This window comes from Rhinolophus hipposideros (assembly GCF_964194185.1).
Source record: "Rhinolophus hipposideros genome assembly, chromosome: 18".
Lineage (NCBI taxonomy): Eukaryota > Metazoa > Chordata > Mammalia > Chiroptera > Rhinolophidae > Rhinolophus > Rhinolophus hipposideros.
This window is the reverse complement of record NC_138064.1, coordinates 37264276-37289570: the sequence shown is the minus strand read 5'-3', so window position 1 is coordinate 37289570 and position 25295 is coordinate 37264276. Positions and strand designations below refer to the sequence as shown.

Genomic DNA, 25295 nt, shown 5'->3' with positions numbered 1-25295 from the left:
AATAATTACTTCTGGAAATAATTTCTTCCAAAAATGACTCTACCCCCTGATTTGGTATCAGGATATGAACAAGGAAGGGTGCCATTGAACAATCGATACAAGTTTGGAAACATGAGGATTGCCTTTGATCAGATACTTGCTGATTTAATAATTTAGAGAAAATTAAAATGTAAGAAAAATTTCAACTCTTGCATGTAGATGTTGGAGGCATTTGCCTTTGAGTATGTTCTTGCAAGAGTGAAGCATTTACAAATATTTTTCATAGTAAAAATCGGTGCCATTGAACATTATATGAATGCATTGTCACTAAATTAACCGATTACCAGTCCTAATTTTTTGAGATCCTGTATGGCTCCCAATATGTTAGTTCATATGCTTTGATGTTTGTATTGACCATTTGGACAATATCAATGAGAAATACTCACTTTTCAGCAACTTGATTCATAGCAGTAAGATACTGCTGAAAGATACTTTACAGTGCATACATGCAAACCTTGTTTCCATTGTAAATTACTTATACAGCATTTTCAGTCACAAATTCATGTGTATAAATGAGGTCAGACAACTAAGTTCGTGAACTCATCCTAGAAAAAGTGCTACATCATTGCTGAATATCACTATGGTCACCTTCAAAATACTCTCCTTGGGAAGCTATGCACTGATGTCAGCGCCTCGTCCACCCTTCAAAGCAATTTTGGAACTTTTTCTGGAAGGGCCATCAGAGCTGTCATCATATTACCCTTGATATGAATGTCATCAAAATGTTTTCCTTTCAATATTTCCTTTATTTTCGGGTAAAGGAAGAAGTCACGGGGGTCCAGATCAGGTGAGTAGGGAGAATGTACAATACAGTTCTTTACTGGCTAAAAATTCAGTGCCATGTGAGCTGGTGCATTGTGATGCAAGAGCCATGAATTGTTGGCAAAACAGGTTGTCTAACTTTCACGCAGCCTTTTCAGCACTTCCAAATAGTAAACTTGGTTAACTGTCTAGTTGGTAAAAATTCATAATGAATAATCCCTCTGATATTAGAGGTTAGCAACATTGGTGCAACAAGTTCGCGAACTTAATTGTCAGACCTCATATGTGGGTCTGTCAGGTTTTACAGTTTTCCAAAAACCTAGAAGAAACTTGGAAAATTATTTGTAGAAGGTTTTCCCCTCTTTAGTATTACCCGTATTTCCCAAAATTTTCCTAGTAATTAAAAGGTATTTAAACTTGTTCTATAATCCTTAGACTTTTAGAGTGGCAATCTCTTCAATTTAGAGTGGTACAGTTTGCTCCCATGATAGTTTGGAATCATTTTACCTTTGTTGTATTTAATAAGGAGAAAAAGGTCCAAGTTGAACCCCTCTGGTAGAAGCTGTTCACTTTATTTTGACACCGCTGTTTTAAAACATCCTCACCACTCCACCCCGCTGATCTTCATAATGAGTATTTTACTTGTAAAAAATGGCGTAAATTTCAGTTTGTTTGGAACAATGCTATAAATTGTAGCAGGACCACCACATAGAGTTTGTGTAGCTTGTGCTGTGCAGATGGACAACCAGCCAAGAAGAGATGGGAAGGAAAAAATTCAGCCTGCAATCTGCAGCAGGTAGTGTGCCCCAAATATGAGGGTGCAATCACTTAGCATTAGGAATACTTTTTCCTAATTATTACAAAATAAAGGCTACCTGGCTAAGGTGCCTTTGGGGTTGTGTCTATCCAGAGGGAATGTTGTTTTGTTTTTAATTCTAACAGCACTTAATTGTGTGGTTTCAAGATTTGTTCACAAAAGGACAAGGTAGCTAGGCACCTTCAGAAGTTGGAATCTTCAAAGATCCTCAGCAGGATAGATAGAAAACTCTTGGTTTGCTTGATAGAAAGTGACATGCTTTGCCAAAAGTATCTAACAAAACCCAGCAAGCACATAAAGAGCTGAATTCCTTGATACTAAGAGCACTGAAATTGAAAGATGTTAGGAAAGAAAAAAAAATGCACCCACATTACTTGAAGGTAAGGACAACAGAGTGTAGCTCTATTTTTTCCAGGAGTAGCCAGAAACACCAGCAGTGAAGACTGATTTTGTGACAAGTGTTTATTTTTCTAAGATGACAAGCGATTGTAGCAAAAGGTGTATTTTACACCTTTTAATTGAATCTTTTAAATTGGTTTTGAAGCCACTGACTTCTTTGCATACACAGATTATTAAAATAATTTATGGAACTATATATAGATGTTATTTTCATGTGTATAATTTGTAGACAACCCTCATGAATGGCAAAACAAAATGTAACTACTTTAAAAGAGTAACAGAAAGCAAAGCATTATATGTATTAAAACTTTCACCTAAAACTTGAATTTCAATCCTTATTTCCAGAAATGTGGGATTATTTTATTAGATGAGAATTTAGGTCTTTTTTAAAGAAACACTTTGGTTCTAGAATGGATGTGTAGTTAATACTAGACTGCTATGTAAATACCAAAATAAATGTTATATTTATTTAAATACCAGTTTCTATAAGTGTAGTTTTGATTAATGTAAGACCACAGAAACATTTTTTTTTCTAACAAGGAGTGTTAGGGACTTCTTTAAGATGAAAAGAAAACATAAACATGACTAATAAAATGGCAACAACTACATACCTATTAATAATTACTTCAATGAAAAGATAGCTCTGTGAATAAAAAGTAATGTACAGTGGAAATTGGACAGGCTTGTGTTTATATTAAAAAGATTCCTGTATTACAACTTACTTACATTTGCATGCTAGAGGTAAAGTGTGTAAGTGGTTATTTTATAGTTCTTTCTAATAAAATGTACAAAAACAAACAGAAGTACCTAGAGTGCCCATTTAGGGGCCTTGATGATGACATAAGAATGAGCTTGGGTTTGGGCTTGGTCTGTGAATCCAGAATCCAGAGGTTCAGGTAGCGTATGGATTAGGTTATTCTCAGTCGACCGAAACCCACAACTTTTTAGTTTCTCCTCAACTCTCTTACCTCCTAACTCTCAGTGTTGAAAGTGGTGGGGCTGGGAATGGGAGCTTCCCCAAAACTGCTGTACTCCCATGTTCATTGCAGCATTATCACAGTAGCCAAGATGAGGAAACAACCTAAGTGTCCATCAACAGATGCATGGATAAAGAAGATGTGATATATATATATTATTCAGCCATGAGAAAAGAGGAAATCTTGCCAGTTATGACAACTTGGATGTACCTTGAGGGCATTGTGCTAAGTGAAACAGCCAAACGGAGATACTGCATGTTATCACATATGTGGAATCTAAAAAAAAGTTTAACTCATGGAAACAGAGATAAGAAAGTGGTTGCCAGGGACTGGGGGTGATGGAAATGGGGAGTGGTTGGTAAAGGGTACAAACTTTCAGCTATAAGATGAATAAAGTCTGAGAATCTAATGTAAAACATGGTGACTGTAGTTGATAACAGTGTGTTGTTATATAACTGAAATTAGCTGAGTAGAATTTAAATATTTTCACCAAAAAAAAAAAATGTGAGGTGATGGATGTATTGATTAACTCTATGGTGGGAATCAAATGAAAACCGTGACAACAACACAAATAACACATACATATGTTAAATACATAAGATGTGGCCAGAAGCACACTACTTCACGGAGATTCAAAGGAGACTATGTCTCTGCAAGATAGATAGGATATTTTGTTCTGATGTGCTACAGAGATAACCTTACTTCTGCTACCTCCCACCCCCATATACCTTGGAGAAATTATATCCTCAGAGCCGCAGGTGTCTTCTCTGTTACCTTGCCTCTCAGGAGGTCTATTCTGTGCCAAGGAGATGGAGTGGTTTAAAGGCAAGTATCTATTACATTAAAAATGTGCAAATTCTATGAACCAAGCAATTCCGTGTTCTGCTACTATCTACCTTAGACAAATGCTCACAACACACACGGAGGCATTGATTATGACAGCAAAAGATGTTTAAGGAAAAAAAAAGTGTGGAGTATTCTTAGAGCAGCACAATATATACCAAAATCTGTAACATTAATTTTTCGAATTAGAAAATTGGGTAAGAATTTGTGTCCATGATGTAGGGGATAAAGATAAAGGGCTTCTCCAGGCCCTTGGGCTCTAATTCTCTTTTATAGTGACTATTAGGGGAATCTTCTGCATCAAAGTGTAAAGTGTACTTTTGAAAATTTGTAACCCCTATTCAGGCTACAATTGCATGTTGTATGTAGAATTATTAAGTGTCTCATTATTTGGAGATTTGGGGGAATTTCTTTGAAATGACAAGAAGCACAGTGATGTGACTACCAAAATATGATGGAATGTTCTCATAGGCAAGAATTTGGAATAAGGGAGAAAAGAGTCTCTCTCTACTGTTTGCTTGTGAAACTGTCTAAATTGCATTTAATTCTGGGTACTACGGTTTAGCGGGGACATTGGTACATTGGAATGTGTTTTCAAATCATCATGATGGTAAGGGAAACTGAAACCATGTCACATGAGGCAGGGGTAAAAAAAAAAGAAGCCCCCCAGCGAAGTAGAAAAACCTCCAGAGAGAATCATGTGGAAGAGTCTTCTGTATGTTTTGCAGGACCAGAACCAGGACAGCGTTACACAAACACAGGTTCAACGAGGAAGAGGTGGGAAGAGACAAATCTGAAAGCAGGAGGTCCAGTCTATTTCATGACCGAGACCTTGGGGAAAGTCATTTCTTTTTCTTTTTTTTTTTTTTTAATTTAAATGTATTTATTGGGTTGACAATTGTTAATGAAATTACATAATTTCAGGTGTACAATTCTGTATTACATCAACTATAAATCCCATTGTGTGTTCACCACCCAAGGGAAAGTCATTTCAATTCTTGAATCCAGTGCTGCCCAATAGAACTTTCTGCAATGATGGAAGTTTTCCATTTTTTCCTGTATAGTACAGTAGCCACTAACCACATGTGTCTTATTTAGCCCTGGAAATGTGGCTAGCATGACTTAGGAACTGAATTTTAAATTTTAATTAATTTAAATTTAGCTACATGTGGCAGGTGGCTATAGTATTTGAAAGGTGCAGCTGTTAGCCTTAATTTCCTCCTCTCCGGAATGCGAATAATAACACATCGAATTGTCGACCTAAGGTTCTCACGATAATGTATGTGACCTCTGAAAACCTGTACCGTAGTACTACGCAATTGTTAATTGTGTTGATAATTGTTTTATTATTGTTGTATCCGCAAGAGTTTCTAACATTTTTGAATTAAAGAAAAATGGAAAAAGCAGCTGAGAAAGCAGAGTTGCCCAAGTCTGGTTTTCAAATATAGGTTTGAGGCAGGCCTGTATTAGAGAAAGGACAAAAACACCCTGAAGAGTTGGGCTAAATCCACTAAGTCCTTCAAGGCCGTCAAACTCTTCCTGCCTGCCCCTGGCTGCGTTAACGACCCTCCCCTAGGCATTACCAGGACACTTTTCACACCGTATTGAAAAAAAACGGTGTTTACTCAGCTATGTCTGAGAGCAGGTGCCTCACACCTGTGTGATTCACGGTTGTGTCCCCTGGGCTTAGGCAACTGCCAGGCACATAGTAAATCCTCAATCAATACTTGTTGAACGGTTACCTTACCATGTATTGGTGAAAGTATAATTCCCTGATAATAACTATTTGTGGGAAACATTATTACAGTTGTGGACGAAGCGGATATGAATACCGGCTCCCAGAGCGGCACGGTTGGACATCCTCGGTGCCAAAAGGCCTGCCAACGATGCCCTGTCGTTTTCACACGTTTCCCTCCCTCTGGTCTTCAGGCTGTAGAGGACCTCGCCGTCTCGAGATCGCAACAGCCCGCGCGGGGAGGAAGACCAGCGGTTCGCGCGAGGAAACTACATTTCCCAGCTGACTCTCCTGCGCGCGCCCCTGTCCGCGCGCGGGGGGCGAGTGCACCAGGCGCTCGCTCCCTGCGGGGCGCTCGTTGCCCGCCCGAACCTTCGCCAGGGGATGAGGTGGGAGGCGCTAGAAACCACTTAGCTACAGCCAACCGCTCAATGCAGCACTCGCTAGCTCCCCCCGCCAGCGGAAGCGTCCGCGGAGCACAATGCAGCACTGAGGCAGCGCCGCGGTGGAGGCTGCAGAGCCACGGCCGCTGCAGCATCGGCCGCGGCTGGGAGGGGGCGGCCCAGGCGAGCCGGGGGACTCTGGGCGAGGGAGCCGGAGCAGCTGCCCGGGCATGAGCAGCTGAGCGTCTCCAGCGAGGCGGGCTGACGGCAGCACCATGCAGGCGGCGGCGGCTGCGTCCGTGCCCTTCTTGCTGCTCTGCGCCCTGGGGACCTGCCCCCCGGCGCGCTGCGGCCGGGCAGGTAAGTTCGCCATCCTCTGTGTCTTCGGGACGTACCATTTGCCAGGAACCTCTGCAGTCCTCCAGCGCATTGCAAAGGAGCATCCCCATTTCCCGAGTGCGCGGGGAGACCGTTTTTTTTTTTTTACCGTTTTTTTTTTTTTTTTGGAAGGGTGGTGAGAAGTGGAGCAAAAATATGTGTGGGGGCGCGCGGGTGCATTTGAAGCCTCGGGTCAAATGCCTGTTTTTATTTTGAAGAAGAGGCGTGCGGAGGATGGGAAAGGGGTGCTCTGCTTCTGGGCCCCGATCCTGGTTGCTCTCAGATGAGCTGGCCCCGAGGCTCTCCGGCTGGTGTCTCTGTGTCCTTCCCAGATGGAGTCCGGGAGGGAGGGGGCGTTGGGATATTCAGAGGGGAGGCGTCGGACAGCGGGAAGGACGAGCGTAAGTCAGGGTCATTATTTTCTCCCCATCCCTCCTCTCCTTCCTGCCTGGAGGAGACGCCTCGTTGACGGAGCTAGAGAGGAGGAACGAAAACCGCTTCCTGGAGCGCCAGAGCATCGTGCCACTCAGGCTCATCTACCGCTCCGGTGGCGAAGACGAAACTGGGCATGACGCGCTCGACACGCGGGTGCGAGGCGACCCCGGCGGCGGACAGGTGAGAGGCGCGGTCTGGGGGGGGGGGGTACTCCGCGCCGCCGGCCCGCCCCAGACGGCCGGTTTGCTCTCGGTTGCCCTGGAGATACAGTGTCTCCTGTGGAATGAGCGCAATCCTAAAGCGAGTCCTGCAGGGCGGTCCCTGTGCAAAAAAGAAGAGAAAGGCAGGGACCAAACCCCAAAACAACCACAGGAGGGGGGGCTTTGCTCGAGAGGAGTTTGTGCAGGATCTTCCAGCAGGGCGGAGACCCTCGCACCTCTCCCAAGCAAAAGCCATGCGTAGGCAAGAAGGGATATAATATTTGGGCAGGGTTTGCATCATTATTGTTGTGGTGGTGGTTTTAATCCTCAAAGAGACTTTAAAAGTGATTTAAATAAAGCTTGGCACTGTAGAAAAATTTGGAAAACAAGCCTAGACATTCCGAACTAAACTTCAACACTGAAAATAAGCTAAACTGCAAGGTTTCCAGCTCACTCAATTTGTGGACACCAGAGATGTGCCCTTCCAGAAAAGGCGTACCCCTCCCTCCTTTCTTCCTTGGTAGGAGCCCTCTTGGTGTAATTAGGGCCATGTTGTTTATTGGCATTTATAAATTGTGTTGAATACAATGTAAGTTTGCCAATTACCCGTATTTAGACCAATATCACACATCTACAGATATGCCTGAAAATTATTTTGAACTTACTCGTTAATTTCATTAACTATTTGGGGGCTCTGTAAACATGTTTTGTGTCGTGTTTATATATATCAACCTGGCGACCAGTTCACCCACCTGTAAGAGCATATTAAGATAGAACTTGTTCATGTAGTTGAAAATTTGTAAACTTAAATGAAGCAAAGTTACACTAATTTATCTGTATGTGTAAAATTTATAAAAATCGGACAGTACTATTTTAATTTGTATTTGTAGCCAAATGCTTAGTTTTGTTAAAATTTTAATATAAGCTAGGAATTAATGTAAAGGGCTACAGTAATATTCATCAAAGTTAGATTATCGTAGTACAAAACCTAATATGCCAAGCCTTTAATGAAGCATTCCAATATTTGAATTAATGTTTGGTAAATGCCTATTTTCTTTTACCATTTTAACTTGTTTCCATAGTAAAACTGAATAAGCAGGGGGCATTGTCTCATTTTTCAGTGCGTTAGAGTTAGTCTCACATTTATTTAGAACTTTTGATTATAAAAAAAGCTCAAAAAAACAGTAAAAAAATTTCAAACACAGAAATAGATAGAATATTATAATGAACTCCCAGATTCAACAATTAGCAACTCATTAATTACCAATTAATCAACTCAATTACTAATTTTATTTTATCTATATTCCACCTGTTTTCTTTCTCTTCCTGAATTATTTTGAAGCAAAATCATATCATTTCATTTATGAAACAATTCACTAAGCATCAATAAATGATAAGGATTCTTTTAAAAATGCAACCATATTATATATAATATATATATTAAATATTAAGTATATAAATATGTTTAAATATATTATGTATTGTATGTACATACATTAAATATATTTATTTAAAATATGTATATATACAGAGGGTGCCAAAAATGTATACACATTTTAAGAGAGGAAAAAAATTGTACTAAAATTATGCTGATGGTGACCACTTTGAGTACCTCTTATAATTGCAGAAGTCAAATGTGACTTGTATTCATATTTTATTATCAGTATATATTGAGTATTACAATTTTAATACAGTTTTTTTCTTTCTTAATGTGTATACATTTTTTTGGCACCCTCTGTATATTGGGCCTTTTATTTAATATTTAAATAAATATAATATTAAATTACATTTAAATTATATTTATTAAATTATATGTAAATTATATGTAAATTATGTATATTAAATTATATTTAAATTATATTAAATTATAAATATTAAATAAATATATGTAAATATAATACATAATATATTTAAGTTTGTTTATTTGATCCAGGTCCTAAATCATGTCTGTAGACAGCAATAAACTTATTTTTTTGGTAACTTTAATGCATAGTTTTTCCCTCTTTTTTTTTTTTCTTACAATGTATTCCCTGAAGACATGGGATCTTTTCCCACAGTGTGAATTTTTGCTGATATAGCCAGTGCTTGCTTTAAAACAGATCACAAAGACTTTCTCAGAGAGAAAGGGAGACAGAATGAAGTAGAAATTCAGAAAAAACAAACAAAAACAAAACACTGCAGGATTAACCTGGAAACACCAAATCTCTATCTCACGCTGGTAATGTCCTTAGGCCCCTCTGCCCTTCTTGTTGTTGGTGAAATACCACCACTTTTGGAAAACAGGCCAGCCCTCTTAATTTTCTCCTCATTTAGGGATCTCTACTTCTGCAGTTTTTTGGTTCATAGGCCTCTCCACTTGGGGCAGAAGATACTTTGGATCCCTGCAGCTTTTACTTTCTACAGCAGTAAACCTCACCGTTGTGAAGAATGGCTCTGGCTTTTGGTGAGGTGTGAATGAATTGGTAGGATTTAGGTTAAACAGCATGAGTAGATTATTAATTCAAGTCAGAAATGAAAGTGAAAATACTGTCTTGTCATCAAAGTAATTATTACAAGAAATGATCTCAGTGCCTGGCACATAGTACATTTGGTTGGATGTCTGAATCACCTGGGGAGCCTTTGTAATTTCCAATGTTCCTTAAACTACAGTTAGAAATCACTTACACGAGAACTGAATCTGGCAGATAGAGTTGTGAAGACCTACTTGCCATATGCTGACTTCTCCTACAATTAGGAAACTGAGGAGTTTTCCTGCATTTTGGCATTTCTAGTTTCCATAAGAGCTGTCATTGGACCTGAAAACACAAGTTGATTGTATATGGTCCTTGTGATTTCTTTAGTAATTAAATAGATATAATAGATTTAGTAATTAAATAGATATAATAGATTTAGTAATTAAATAGATATAATGTATGGCATCTTAGCTACCCATAGATATTTTTAGCAATTTCTTTTCTGCTTAAGAAATAAAGTAGGATGATTTATATATAACTTATATTTTCATTTGTTGATTTGTTTATTTAAAGGCATTTATTTACTTGAGCTACTGGGTACCAATTTTTGTGCAAGGCCCTGGGGATTTAGAGATAAAAGACACAGTTCTAGCCTTTCAGCGATTTACGGACAAATGGGAAGATGAATGAGTGAATAAGCAGTCATATTCTGCCTTCTGTGTGATTTTCTGGAGCTGATCACAGAGAGCTGTGGAAGCTGAGAAGACCCATTAATTAACTAACCCAGGTGAGCAGTCAGGGTGGGCCCTCTGGGGGAGGTACTGTCTGAGTTCTGCTTTGAGAGTGAGTAGGAATTGACCACATGAAAGGGAGGGGACAGGCGTATCAAAGCCGAGGGGCAGCAAGTACATAGGCATGTGAGAGTCAGGACACATTTTTGTTAACCACAAATATTTAGGATTTAAGGGACAAATACGATGAAACAGGAAAGCAGATAGTAGATGCGGCAGCACCTTCGTGATCTGTGGAGGAAATCTGGACTTTGTCATAAAGGCAATCTAAAGATTTCAGTAAGGAGAATTAATGACCAGATGTGTGTTATTGTGGGACAATTCTCATTGTTAGAAATGAATAATTTTAATTTCAAAGAGTAATTGAATGGGTTGTTTAATTCATAGGTAAATGCCAATTCACATACTCATTAAGCCTCATAAGGACTTAATTACTAAGTAGACTGAAAATACTGTATAAATGAATTAATATTTATAAAGCACTTAGAACAATGCTGGGCATATTGTAAATACTGTATGTTAAATAACATAACCTCCCTCAGGCTGCTTGAGTACTACTGAGAAATTAGATATGACATCACTCTAAAGCAAAAATTGTGCCCTAATTACCTGAGTTTAACACATTCCCAGATGTAAGTTACAAATGATTTGAATTTGCATGACTAAGTGGAATCTAACAGTGCTAGAGATGGAAGAGACCTTACAGGTCATCTAAAATAATTCAGGAATTATTTCTCACCTAAAATCACCGAAGATCAAGCCACAGAGTAAGGAAACCAGTCATGTGTCACTGAATTTTTCAGAAAGCTCACAAGAAATATGATGGTATAAAATACCTTACTTTTACTTTTAACTTGTCCTTATTTCAGTTTTCATCACTAAACGAAACAGAACACATATTTTTGGAAGAAATTTAGATTGTAGTTATGTGGAATTACTGGCAATTGGTGTGACATAATAATTCTGCTGATATGAGTCCATGTTGCAAAAGATTTCTTTACTTGAAGTTACTTGAATGCATGCTTTATTTTTATCCCCAGTGGGATGATCAGCCCATACTGAAAGCGTATTATGCCATGAAGTCCTAGAAATCATTTCTTTGGCAAAGAAATCATATTTGATTGTGGGTAACCTTGCTATTCTCAAGATTGGCTACCTAGTCTGAAGTAATTTCAATCCTGTAAAATAGTACTCACAACTATAATATTCAAAATATTTAGTCTTTCTTTTCTTCTTTTGACTTGAAATTATTTGTGCTGAAGGAATTGTTTGCAGATAAAAGGACAACATTTTTAACTCAATACCCAATGGGCAAGCTATCACCTATTGAGTCTTATTGGTGGTTTGATACTGATAATCACATAATTGCTGTTTTTAAGAATAAGCACCTTAATGGTTACTCCTTTTTTGCTAGCCACACATGACAGATTTATAGTAGCATCAACGTTAGGTTATTTGGTGGATTATTTTGTTGTGTGGTCATCCCATACATTTTCAATAATTTGTTTTTCACCCAGTTATTACATTTCTCTACATGTAGCAGAATTTATTTTTGTCAGAAGTCTTTGTTGTCAGTGAATAAGTGGGCTACTTATTTATCTCTTTCCCTGGAAAGTGTAGCTTCTCAAGTAGTCAGGTGCCAAGAACATAGACCTACAAGTTATCGTAGTTTTGATAATCAGTAATGAATGGGGAACGTGCAAGATGATAGCAAGATGGTAAGCAGTAGGAATGCTCTGTTTTTATGATTATATATATGCCTAAGCATGCTCTGTTTTTATGATTATATTTATACATATGCCTATGATGAGCTGTACGTCAAATGGTGCTGTTTTGCTTAGGAGCATCGAGTCAGCTTGACTGTAAATTGTCTGCAGTACTGCTTCCCTAGCGGAAAAGGGCTCCTAGGAATTACAGCCATAAAAGTATTTTGCAAGGATAGCACATTTTTTCTTAATGTGCATTTGTTAAACCTAAGTAGCTCAATATTGATAAAGTTTTTGCCACCAATCAAAATTTTGTTCTGCTGCTATAAATAACAAGTCGACATTTCTTAGTGCATTTTTATTCCCCTATCAACTGTCTTCTCTTACAATAAAGTACTGAAAAGTTATTATGCCATAATAAAGAAAATGACATTCAGAATTATACGTGTTTCCATTGTCTTATCTTTATGAGGTCTCAATTTGTATGTATTTCTTTTGGTCATCTTTGAAAGTCTGCTTAATGATTTTACTGTGCACAAAAACAACCTGTCTTTCATAGCTTCTTTACAGCTGCATATGGGATTATGAAGTACTCTCAGAGCCTATGGGTTGATAAAAATTTTCTTAGTTTTACTTGCTTTCTTTTATTTTAAAGAATGCCAAGTGTGCTATCATTTTTAATGATTGGAGCCCCTCCTGCAAGTACATGGCGGGAGGAAACTACATGTATAACACAATGAAAGCAGGAATCTGTAAGGTCTGTAGTACTCTGTAGCTCCCATGGAGCCCAGATATAGGGCCACATTTATCATTAAGTCTCATGGATAAGCCCCAAAAGGAAAAAGAACGGTAATACCAGGAGGAGCAGAGCAGAAGAAGAGGAAGAAACCTTGAGGAGACTAGTGAGAAGGAAAGAGAAATCAGGAAAAGAGAGAAATACTTACAATCGTGTTATCATATGTTATAGTATATACTAAAATATTTAGCCGACAGTACTTTATGTGGTGACTTTTTATGTGCCGAACAGTTCTCTGAATACTTGATGTATATTAACGCATTGCATCCTCACAAGAATCATGTGACAGGTAATACTTATCAGCTGTAAAAATCACAAAACTGGTAGAAAGATGAGGGGCACCTTGAACCCAGGCACTTCTGCGTCTTTGCCCTGACTCTGTGCTTAACCAGGGTGCTAAACTGGCCTATGGTGGGAGACCACAGGCATTTCTGTAATGTCGTTCAGTAGCACTGGGGTCAAAATTTTCTTACATCTGCCCTTTGCAAATATATATTTCTTGCAGCACTTGAAATATTTTTGTTCAAGTTATAGACTGTGTTTCCCTGAAAATAAGACCTAGCCGGATAATCAGCTCTAATGAGTCTTTTGGAGCAAAAATTAATATAAGACCCGGTCTATTTTACTATAATATAAGACTAGGTCTTATATAATATAATATAATATAATATAATATAATATAATATAACATAACATAACATAACATAACATAACATAACATAACATAATATAATATAATATAATACTGGGTCAATATAATTTAATATAACATAATGTAATGGTATAATATAATACCGGGTATAATATAATGTATAATATAATATAATATAATATAATATAATATAATATAATATAATATAATATAATATACCAGGTCTTATATAAGCCTGGATCTTATATTAATTTTTGCTCCAAAAGACGCATTAGAGCTGATTGTCCGGCTAGGTCTTATTTTCTGGGAAACACGGTGGTAGTGAAGAAGCTTGCGGCACACAGCAGGGCTTCTTCATTTCTACTGTCTTGAGACTGAGAGTGGAATATGGAAAGATATTTAATATTCAAAAGGTAAAAAACACCTCTTGAAGGACATGTGTTTTGTTTTGGAACGATGTGTACATTGATTATTATAATCTTTATAAATCAAAGATTTTAGTATTCAGCAGTCAACACCAAAATTATATATGCTCTTTTGTGGTCAAAGTTTTATAAGACAGAAACATCAAATGCTAAACAGCGATCCATATTCATATGTTCTTCTCCAAAATAAAAGGTGTAAAATATCTTTTGTCTCTTCATAGAACAAGTAGCTCCAGAATCCCAAATGTCAGAACATTCAGGTATAAGAGATACATAATCAGTCAATAATTATCCAAAACAATAGCTGCAGAGAACATCTAGTTGGATGTGTTCACTTTGCTAATAAAAGCACTAGAAAGCAACTATTTAGTGAAAGCTGAAAAATAACAATTACTATTTATTGAACATGTACCATGTACCAGGCATTGTGCTGAGTGATTTACATGTGTTCTATTTCATGAAGTAGGTTATTATTTCCATTTTATCAATGACAAAATTGAGGCTTAAGGAAGCTAATTAACTTGCACAGGATATAAACCTAATAAGCAGTATAGTATTGGGAAAAGAATTCTCAAAGAGAACGTTAGAAATCCACATAAAATAATCCTTTTCATTAGGTTGGTAGAAAAGTAATTGCGGTTTAAAAGGTTAAAAATAATTTTAAGAATCGCAGTTACTTTTGCACCAACCTAATAATTGTTGCTATTTATTTAACATGTGGTTACCCATTTATCTCTGTGCTGGGACATACCTAACATTATTTCTTTAAGAAGCTCTTAGTCCTGGCCAGGTCTCCTTCCTAGCTAACTTCATCCAGAGGTAGATGGATGTCATGTTGAGCACTTGTTATGTTCATTTCTAGAAATAGGTATACTTTCTATTTCTAGCTCAGATCTTCTTTTAATACCTAAATCTATATCTAAGTGGCAGCAGAGAATATCTGTACTCTGAGTATTTGTTGGAGTTTAATCTGCCAGAAATTCACTTACAAGAAACTAATTATGGAGGATTATCCTCTATTCCTCCATAGTGTCCTGACTTCACCTCCTGAGGTCCTGGGGTGAGGGTATTTTAAAAAATCTCCTCAGTGGATTCCAGTTTGTACCCAGGGTTGAGGAGCTCTGAGTATTCGTAAAATTTAAGGGATTTTTTTTTTCTTAAATCTCTTTGGATTTAAGTTAGTCACAAAAGAGTTTGATATCCAAACTGGCTGTTACAAATTTTCTCAGTCACTCCCTGACCTCTTCAATTGCCTACCATGATTTTCTAAAGGATATTTTAATGTCATTGTAAGACATATTTCTGAGAAACCAGTTACGATATTAACGGAATACAAACACAAACGGTGTCTCATCAGGACCGAGAGGAGAGATTTGCCATGTAACTGTTTCCTTCTTTGAGTTGGAGGCAACTTGTGCTCTCCTGCAAAATGAAAGTCACAGTGTGAGTTTCCATAGCAGCTTCACGACTATCTCCTCAGTGTGCTCTCTCTCATCATCCCTGTTTCAATTCAGAAGTCTTCTGAAATATTCATTGATTTGTGAGATTTATCAATCTGGGAAGTCAGATATATGCACATTTTCATATGCATGTTATACTCTGATTAAATATTCAGACTTAAAAAAGGTAATCTCAGAGAGGTTTCCTCTGTCCACTTTTCTAAAGTGGTCCCCTCCCCCATCCCTGATTACATTACATTACTCTGTTGTCTGCCTAACACTTGTTTGCATTTGACATTCTTTTTAAAGATTGATTTGTTTATTGTCTTTCTTCCAAGATGCTACTACTAGAATGTAAACTATGAGAATAGTGATCTGGCCTGTTCATTCATGACACATCTCCCCTGCCTAGAACAGAACCTGACACAATCAGTGCTTAATAAATATTTCTTGAAATAATGAATTTTCTCTCTCCCCAGTTTCCTCATCTGCTTAAAAATTTTAGTTTAGCTTGTAATTGCCCATATAAACAACCTGAAATCCTTTTTGGAACAGTGTAGTGTTCCAAATGAATAAATGCATGAATAATTTTAGGCTTTTGCAATATTGAATTTACGAGGTCTGACAATTCAGTTTGCGAACTCATCCTAGAAAAATTGCTACATACCTCATTGCTGAGTATTACTACGGTCACCTTCCAACTACTTCCCTTGGGAAGCTATGCACCGATGCCAGCACCTAGTCCACCCTTCAAAGCAATTTTGGATCTCTTTTTCTGGAATGGCCATCAGAGCTGTCATCGTATTACCCTTGATGTCCTAAATGTCATCAAAATGTCTTTCTTTCAATATTTCCTTTATCTTCAGGTAAAGAAAGAAGTCATTGGGGGTCAGATCAGGTGAATAGGGAGGGTGTCCCAATACAGTGATTTGTTTACTGGCTAAAAACTCCCTCATAGGCAGTGCCGTGTATTGTCATAATGCAAGAGCCATGAATTGTTGGCTAAAATTTCAGGTTGTTTTTGTCTAACTTTTTCACTCAGCCTTTTCCACACTTGCAAATAGTAAACTCGGTTAAGTGTTTGTCCAGTTGGTACAAATTCATAATGAATAATCCCTCTGATATCAAAAAAGGTTAACAACATCGTTGCAACAAATTTGCGAACTCTATTGTCAGACATGATATATCCCCTTTAATACTTATACTTGTTTTACACATAGAGTTCAATGTGCTGTGTTTTTAAAAATATAAATACTTCATATATAAAAACTGTTTTTAGACTTTTTGGTGTTCTTTACTTCTGATTTCATCATTTGAGTTGCTTTTAAGGTAGAAATCTGTTTTCCCCAGCACAGACTATTATACATAACTTGATTTGGAAAATCAAATTTAAAAAATGCTGTATCATAATTAGCAGCTCTAAATGGAAAGAGAAGGGATTAAAAACTCAATCCCTGACCCCTCCTCACTCCCTACACCTGTCCCATAATCTATTTGAAGAAATTTTTCAGAATCATGTTTGTTAGCAAGGATTAATCAACATTTTTCTTCTTCTTTTTAAAAATTAATTTTGTACCAGGGAATTTTAGCACTTAGCAATTGTTGCCCTTTTGTTGCATTTTATTTTATCCCACGTAAAGAACATTAGATAACTCTTTGAAGATGGGAAATCGATGATACTTTTCTGAAGACAGACCTCAAGAGCTCATATTTTGCAAGTGGTTTAAATTTTTTCTACCCACGGCAGAATTGGTTGACAGTTTTCTTAGACCATTTATTCTACTAGGCACTGTTTCATGTCTCTCGCCTTTATGTCTAATTGGTCCCTTTCTATTCTTAATTTTTTTCAGTTTGCCTTTTAAGTAGACTTCTTTGGGAGAAATTGCCTTCATTTCCTCCACTCGCGAGGTCGGGATGTTGGGATTCGGGCTGGGACACACAGTTTGGTACTCCTGGTCATAGCTCAAGCTTTTCTCTCAGTGGCATCTCTTTCTCTTGGGTTAGATAGCAGGATGCTGCCATTTCACAGAACTGGCAGGACTAGCTGCCATTTCACAGAACCTGATTCTGCAGATTTCCACAAACTGCCTACTGGATTTTTAATGTCATTGAAATATCCTGTTACGGGTCTGGCCAGGAACCCAGCTGTGGATCCTCAGCAGACATAAGTAACCGTCAAGATTATGCACGTACTATTTATTATAGCTAAATCGAATGTAGAACATCCTAAACTATGAGAACCATTTCGCAGTCCTGGATCAAAACTTTTGTTTTTTTTGAACTTTGCTTTTTTTCGAACTTACTTCCTCATAAGTATACTTTTAAACTTGGACAGGTATTGATGAATAAGATGGGTCGCGGGGGGGGGGGATTCAAGAAGTATTTATCGCTGTCACCAAAAGTGAAGCTATTTTCTGACTGGGTAGTGACTAGCGATAACGCTATTTCAAAACATGGTGTATAGCAATGTTCGTTGCATCTCAGTACCCTCTAGGGTTAAAAAGGAAAATTTCGGGGCTGAGATGCTGAGAATTCTCATTTGATTTAATTTCAGGGGTAAGTTTAGCATGGTGTTCTTATAGTTCTTAATGATCTTACATAGACAATGTTCTCTCACAATAAATGAAGGAAAAGTACTATTAGTTCATAACTTAACCAATTTAATATGAAATCTACTTGAAGTCATTGATTAATGGGTTGTTTAGGACGTTTCTTGAATGTTCTGCTAAGGAAATCATGAAGTTTGCAGTTGTCAGAGGGTGATGGGGTAAAATTACTTTAGTTGTGCAGAAAAACATGGAGTGAAGGCATACATCCTCCTCTTCATTTTTTTTCTTCCCAGCATTGAGCACAGAGCCTTGAATATAGCAAGTGCTCAACAAAGAAACATTGACTGAATGAAATCATCGATGCCAATGACTTACAGAGAGCCCTGTTCCTTTCTTATGCCCCCAGATCCCTGTTGTTATGTTAGGTTTTCACTGGTCAATTATTTCTTTTTCTTTCTTGTTTTCCTCATCTCTTAGTACAGGTTCTGCCCACTTTTCTGTTGCCTCTTTCCATTTGTCATTCTCCTGTGAATTTAGCCTTGCTCTGTTCACTTTCCCTAAGACCCCTGGTTTATTTTACACTCATTTCCCACTCTATTTCTGTCGAGTGCCTCTTTTTCTCTTGGCAACTACAGTAAAAACACTCTCTGAAAGGTTACTTGCACTTACTGTTGGGAACCATCTCTGCTGCACTTTGCTGGAGTCGTATTTTGGGATTTGGAAAATGTGTTATAGTTCAACAAGCTTTCCATGTTACTGCTTACCTTTAAGCCCTATTCATTTATTTATTTATTTATTTATTTATTTATTTATTTAGTGTGTGTATGTGTGTATATATCTCTGTGTGTGCATATTTTCTTTTTTCTGTTTATTTCTTTTGTTCCCCTTCAATTTTCCCTTATTTATTCTCTTCTTTGGGTGTGGATTGAAGTATCCTTTCTACTCTTTACTGCTGGGTTAACAGCCCTTCTAAAACCATTCCCCTTTTTCTCATTGCTCATAACCCCTCTGGATTTAACAGTGAGTTATGTGCTCAATCCATCCTCCTCACGTGCTGAGCACGTCACTTCTCAGTCTTCCACAGTGTTCCATTGTCACGTGGCTGCAGGACTCAGACTCGGTGTTACGGAGTGATGAGGCACTTTTACAGTTACACTTGCCTTGATAGACTTGTCATAAAATCCTTACTGCTTACGTTGGGGGGGTGGGGATTAAAACACCGATAACTTGGGTATGTTAATAGAAGGTATCCCCGTGAGATAGATGGTGATCTTGGGCTGGAACTTGATCCTTCATAATCGCCATCATTTGTTTACTGCTTAGCACTGTGCCTGATGCATAGTTGGTGCTCAGTAAATATGTATGGTCTGCTTTTGTTTCAGTTTTCTGTCTCAAAGATGCAGAAAAAAAGTTCTGTGACCATTTAGGTTATTGATTTTTTTGTTCTTTTGATGTGTTTCCAATAAACAGTATTTTTTCCCTCTGGATTATTAAACTATTTTGTTGGGATGGGTTGGAGAGGCACATGGGCCTCCTTCCACACTTATGTCTTATCTCTGACCTTGTTCTTCCTCTCCTCCCCACCTGTGTACTTGCTGGCCCAACAGAGCCATATATGGTATGCCCAGGTTCTGTGAGAGGCCCATCTCTGTGAGCCTCTGAACTGATACAGCTGTCCCTCTCGCCTTAAATTTGAGACAGGGTTTATTAGGAAAAGCCGGGCCTTGATGATAAGGGGAGGGAACATTGGAGGAAGTGGTGGGAACTCAGACAATGATTGGCACACTCTTATTCTACCATATAGAGCCACCATGCTGCTCTTGGCCGCTTTAATCACTGTGACAAAATCATTCATGTCAGTTTATAGCCCTTTCTCCCAACAAAAACAAATCCAAGCTGTTTAACCTTTGTGTGTGACTTTATTCACCAAATTTTGCCATTTGCTGCCTGGAGCTGCATTTTCTTTAAGACAATGATATATATATAGTTATATAAGTATATATATATAAGTATATATTATATATATTATATAATATAAGTATAAATATATATTTATATATATTTATATAAGTGTACGTATACATACATATATATATATATATATATATATATATATATGTCTTCTGGGAGAGTGATATATAGTATTTTTGATGGCTTTGAAATCATATGACATATTTAGCCAAGTAGTTCCCTTGAGATTTGTTTTTGGAGTTTTGATTTTTTTGAACTATAGTTTTGAACTAAGGACAACATTCTTTTTTTTCCCCTGTAGATAAGTCCCACATGCTTTTTTGTCTAATATTTTATTTTTATTTTTTCCAATTTTTACTTCCATTTTAGGAATTAACAAATTAATATAAAGTACTTTATTTCTTAGGTGGTAGATATTACCCATATAGTAGTATTACTCCATGAAATCTCCATGCCTCCAAAAGCTCTGCACATCTCATTGGAATCAGACAAAAACACCAGTAGAGAATAGTCACATTGGTATAAGTAGAGATCCTAGGGAAGGATGGCTCTCTGAGCTGTTTTCAAGCATTTGTATCTAGTGTGAATGAAGGATCTGAAAGTAAGTTTAAGGTCAGAAAAGAAAATAAGGGCTTGTGGTGGGGAGGATGTTTCATATCAAGATATTAAGATCAAGTAGCTGGGCAGAAGAGTTAACTCTTTAACAGTTTTCATGACTTCAGCTGACCTAGGACAATAATTCATATTTTAATTATATATGTATATATATTTAATTATATAGGTAGTTTTTATAAGAACTTTATTGAAATATAATTTGCATATCAGAATATACCTATTTAATAATAGTGTATAATTTAGTTTATTAGTATATTCAAACAGCTGCAACCATCACCACAGTCAATTTTATATGCAGCCATCACCACAGTCAATTTTAAAACATTTCCTTCACCTCAAAAATAAACCTCATACACATTCCCCACACTCTCTCCTGAACCTATGCCCAACCCCAGCCAACCGCTAATCTGCTTTCTGTCTCTATAGACTTGCCTATTCTAGACTTTTCATATAAATGGAATCCTTGACTATGTGCTCTTTTGTAACTGGCTTCTTTCACTTACTATATTTAGGATAATGTTTTCACGGTTCACTCCTGTTGTAGCATGTCATTACTTCATTCCTTTTTATTGCTGAATAACATTCCATCTTTATCTATCTTGATGAAAATTTGGGTTGTTTCCACTTTTGGGGAATTATGCATAATGCTGCTATGAACATTTATGTAAAAGTTTTTGTGTGAAAACACACACACCAAAGATCAAAACAAGTTGTGAAACAATACTTTTATCCTTAATACATGCAGCAGTATACGTTTCCTTCTACTCTGTTCTTTGCCGTTTTCTAAAAAAAATTCCTGGCCAGTAAGCACTAAAGCAATTTCACAGTCCTGTAATGGATGAGCAGACCTACAGTTTTAAAAACTGTGCTGCAGGGGTTCCTGACAGATGAGACTAGTACTTAGGAGGCAGTTCTTCCTTTGGGCGACTCTGGTTAAAAAACGTTTTAGAAGGTTGAGTCACCATGTGCCTGCTTGAAGCTTCCAGCCATTAATTTTTGTTGCTTGTGCTTTTCCTGGCCACAGGCTTAGTTAGAGACGTGTCTATGGTTGTGTTACTCCCATCTCAGCTGTTAATGTGGCATCAGTGAAATCAACCATGGGAAGGTGCTTGGGAAAGTTGCTTTAGGACAACTTTTATTACGTTTTTAATTTTAGAAAGCTTATGTTTTGAAATAATTTAAACATACAAAAAAGTATACAGAATAATGTGATAGACGCTCTCACTCTCACCATCCAGTCAACAAAATTTAGTTTTGTTTTTTTTTTGAAGACATAAGCATTATAGATTTAGTTGATGATGTCCTGCCTTTCCAGAGGAAATTATCTTGCAAAGCATTCATCTTTCCTGGCTTTGTTTTCATACTTTTACATAAATATTTATCCATAAATGATACATATTACTATATAGTGTGTTTTTTAAATGTACATGTTTAGTATCATATAGATCCTTTTGCCACTTCTCAACTTTGATTTTCAATCTCTTATGTTGATACAGGTAAAAGAAATGAATTTGTTCTCTTTTATTGCTATCTCACTTTCCATTTTGTAAACCTACTGTCATTTCTTTCTTTCTTTTCCCATTAATGGCCTTTATAGATTGCTTCCAATTTCTTGCTGGTATAAGAGGTGTATGCCATTGACATATCCATGTGCGTGTGCTTCTGTGGGGCATATATTTAGAAGTGAAAGTGTTGATTCTTAGAGTTTGTACCTTCTCAGCTTCTCTACAATTGCCAGATCACACAGTGATGTACCCATTTGCATTCTACTGGGAGTGCATGAGAATTTCTTCATCATTTAGAATCATAAAACTTTTAAATTTCTAGCAATAGTATGGGTGTGAAGTGGTGTTTAATTATTTTACTTTCCATTTCCCTGATGACTAATGCGATAGAGCACCTTTGGTGATTATATTTCTTCTTCTGAATGACCTAACTGGATACTTTCCCCATTTTTCTAGGGGGCTATTTGTCTTTTTCTTACTAATCTATAGGCATTTTAAATATGTTATTGATTCTTTTCTATCATTGGTTATCTCTGTTGCAAATACTTTAAAAAAATCTTGTAGCTTACCTATTCATTGTCATGGTATTGTTTGTTGTAACATTAAAAAATGTTTTTGATCTTATCCATATCAATCCTTTCCTTCCTGATTCTTGGTGTGTTTGTGCATTACTTTACTACTGAAGGATCTACACTAGTTTTGGAATGTTCTTAATTTTTTAAAAAATTTATTGGGGTGACAATTGTTAGTGAAATTACATAGATTTCAGGTATACAATTCTGTATTACATCATCTATAAATCCCATTGTGTGTTCACCACCCAGAGTCAGTTCTCCTTCCATCACCATATATTTGATCCCCCTTACCTTCTTCTCCCTCCCCCGGCCCCCCTTAATCTCTGGTAACCACTAAACTATTGTCTGTGTCTATGAGTTTTTGTTTCTCATTTGTTTGTCTTGTTCTTTTGTTGTTTTTGGTTTATATACCACATATCAGTGAAATCACATGGTTCTCTGCTTTTTCTGTCTTACTTATTTCGCTTAGCATCATACTCTCAAGATCCATCCATGTTGTCACAAATGTTCCTATATCATCTTTTCTTACCGCCAAATAGTATTCCATTGTGTATATATACTACAACTTCTTTATCCATTCATTTATTGAAGGACATTTTGGTTGTTTCCATGTCTTGGCCACCATAAACAAAGATGCAATGAACATTGGCGCACACATGTTTTTATGTATAAATGTTTTCAGATTTTTTGCGTAGATACCCAGGAGAGGGATTGCTAGGTCATATGGTAATTCCATTCGTAATTTTTTGAGGAACCCCCACACTGCCTTCCATAGTGGCTGCACCAGTCTGCATTCCCACCAACAGTGTATGAGGGTTCCTTTTTCTCCACAGCCTCTCCAACACTTGTTACTATTTGTCTTGTTGATGATAGCCATTCTGACTAGGGTGAGGTGATATCTCATTGTGCTTTTTATTTGCATTTCTCTGATGATTAGTGATGTTGAATATTTTTTCATATGACTATTTGCTATTTGTATGTCCTCTTTAGAGAAATGTCTCTTCAGGTCCTCTGCCCATTTTTCAATTGGGTTGTCTGTTTTTTTGTTGTTGAGTTTCATGAGTTCCTTGTATGTTTTGTATATGAGCCCCTTATTGGAGGCACTGTTTGCAAAAATCTTCTTCCATTCAGTTGGTTGCCTCTTTATTTTATTGATGGTTTCTTTTGCTGTGCAGAAGTTTTAAGTTTCATATAGTCCCATTCGTTTATTTTAGCTTTTACTTCCATTGCCTTTGGAGTCAAATTCATAAAATGCTCTTTGAACCCAAGGTCCATAAGTTTAGTACCTATGTTTTCTTCTATGCAGTTAATTGTTTTAGGTCTTATGCTTAAGTCTTTGATCCATTTTGAATTAATTTTGGTACATGGTGACAGATAGCAGTCCAGTTTCATTCTTTTGCACGTGGCTATCCAGTTCTCCCAGCACCATTTATTGAAGAGGCTGTCTTCCCTCCATTGTATGTTTTAAGCTTCTTTGTCAAAAATTATCTGTCCATATTTATGTGGTTTTATTTCTGGGTTCTCAATTCTATTCCATTGGTCTACGTGGCTGTTTTTCTGCCAATACCATGCTGTTTTGATTATTGTAGCCCTGTAGAACAAGCTAAAGTCAGGGAGTGTGATACCTCCAGTATTGTTCTTTTTTCTTAAGATTGCTTTGGCTATTCGGGGTCTTTTGTGGTTCCAAACAAATCTGATGATTTTTCGTTCTATTTCTTTAAAAAATGCCATTGGGATTTTGATGGGGATTGCATTAAATCAGTATGTTGCTTTGGGTAATATGGCCATTTTAACTATGTTGATTCTTCCAATCTATGAGAACAGAATGTCTTTCCACTTCTTTGTGTCATCTTCAATTTCTTTTAAAAATGTCTTACAGTTTTCAGCATATAGGTCCTTCACATTCTTGGTTAAGTTTATTCCTAGGTATGTTATTCTTTTTGCTGCAATTGCAAAAGGAATTGTTTTTTGTATTTCTTTTTCTGAGATTTCATTGTTAGTATATAGGAATGCAATGGACTTTTGTACGTTGATTTTGTAGCCAGCAACTTTACTGTATTCATTGATTGTTTCTAATAGCTTTTTGGTGGAGTCTTTAGGGTTTTCTATATATAGCATCATGTCATCTGCAAAGAGTGATAATTTAACTTCTTCATTCCAAATTTGCATGCCTTTTATTTCCTTGTCTTGCCTAATTGCTCTAGCAAGGACTTCTAACACTATGTTGAAAAGCAGAGGTGATAGGGGACAGCCCTGTCGTGTTCCTGAACGTAGAGCAAAGAGCTTCAGTTTTTCACCATTAATTATGAGATTAGCTGAGGGCTTGTCATATGTGGTCTTTATTATGTTAAGGTATTTTCCTTCTATACCTATTTTATTAAGCGTTTTACTCATAAATGGATGTTGTATCATTTCTGATTTTGTTAATTAGTGTCTTCTCTATTTTTATGTTAGTGAGTCTAGCCAAGGGTTTGTCAATTTTGTTAATCTTTTCAAAGAACCAGCTCTTTGTCACATTAATTTTTTCTATTGTCTTTTTGTTCTCTATTTCATTTAGTTCTGCTCTGATTTTTGTTATTTCCTCTCTTCTGCTGACCTTGGGTTTCACTTGTTCTTCTTTTTCTAGTTCTTTAAGGTGTAACATGAGGTTATTTATTTGGGATTTTTCTTGTTTCTTGAGGTAGGCCTGTACTGATATAAATTTCCCTCTTAAAACTGCTTTCGCTGCATCCCCAAAATTTTGGTAGGATGTATTTCCATTGTCATTTGTTTCTATGTATCTTTTGATCTCTCCTCTAATTTCTTCTGTGACCCAGTCGTTCTTTAAAAGTATATTGTTTAATCTCCATG

General features: G+C 37.0%; 1 protein-coding gene across 23 annotated transcripts in view; it reads left to right on the top strand.

The window, feature by feature from the left end:
* The first annotated feature begins 5894 nt into the window (after positions 1-5894).
* The window catches only part of ADAM22 (ADAM metallopeptidase domain 22), a 238272-nt gene continuing 218871 nt past the window's right edge, over positions 5895-25295 (top strand). For 17 of the 23 annotated variants that reach the window (XM_081079333.1, XM_081079329.1, XM_081079322.1 and 14 more), the window contains exons 1-2: positions 6056-6315; positions 6788-6948. In XM_081079333.1, the coding sequence (XP_080935459.1) occupies positions 6231-6315; positions 6788-6948 (246 nt within the window). In that variant the 5' untranslated portion in view covers positions 6056-6230. Of the gene's footprint in view, positions 6316-6787; positions 6949-25295 lie in introns of all 23 variants that reach the window. The other 6 variants (XM_081079332.1, XM_081079326.1, XM_081079325.1 and 3 more) reach the window with 2 other exon arrangements.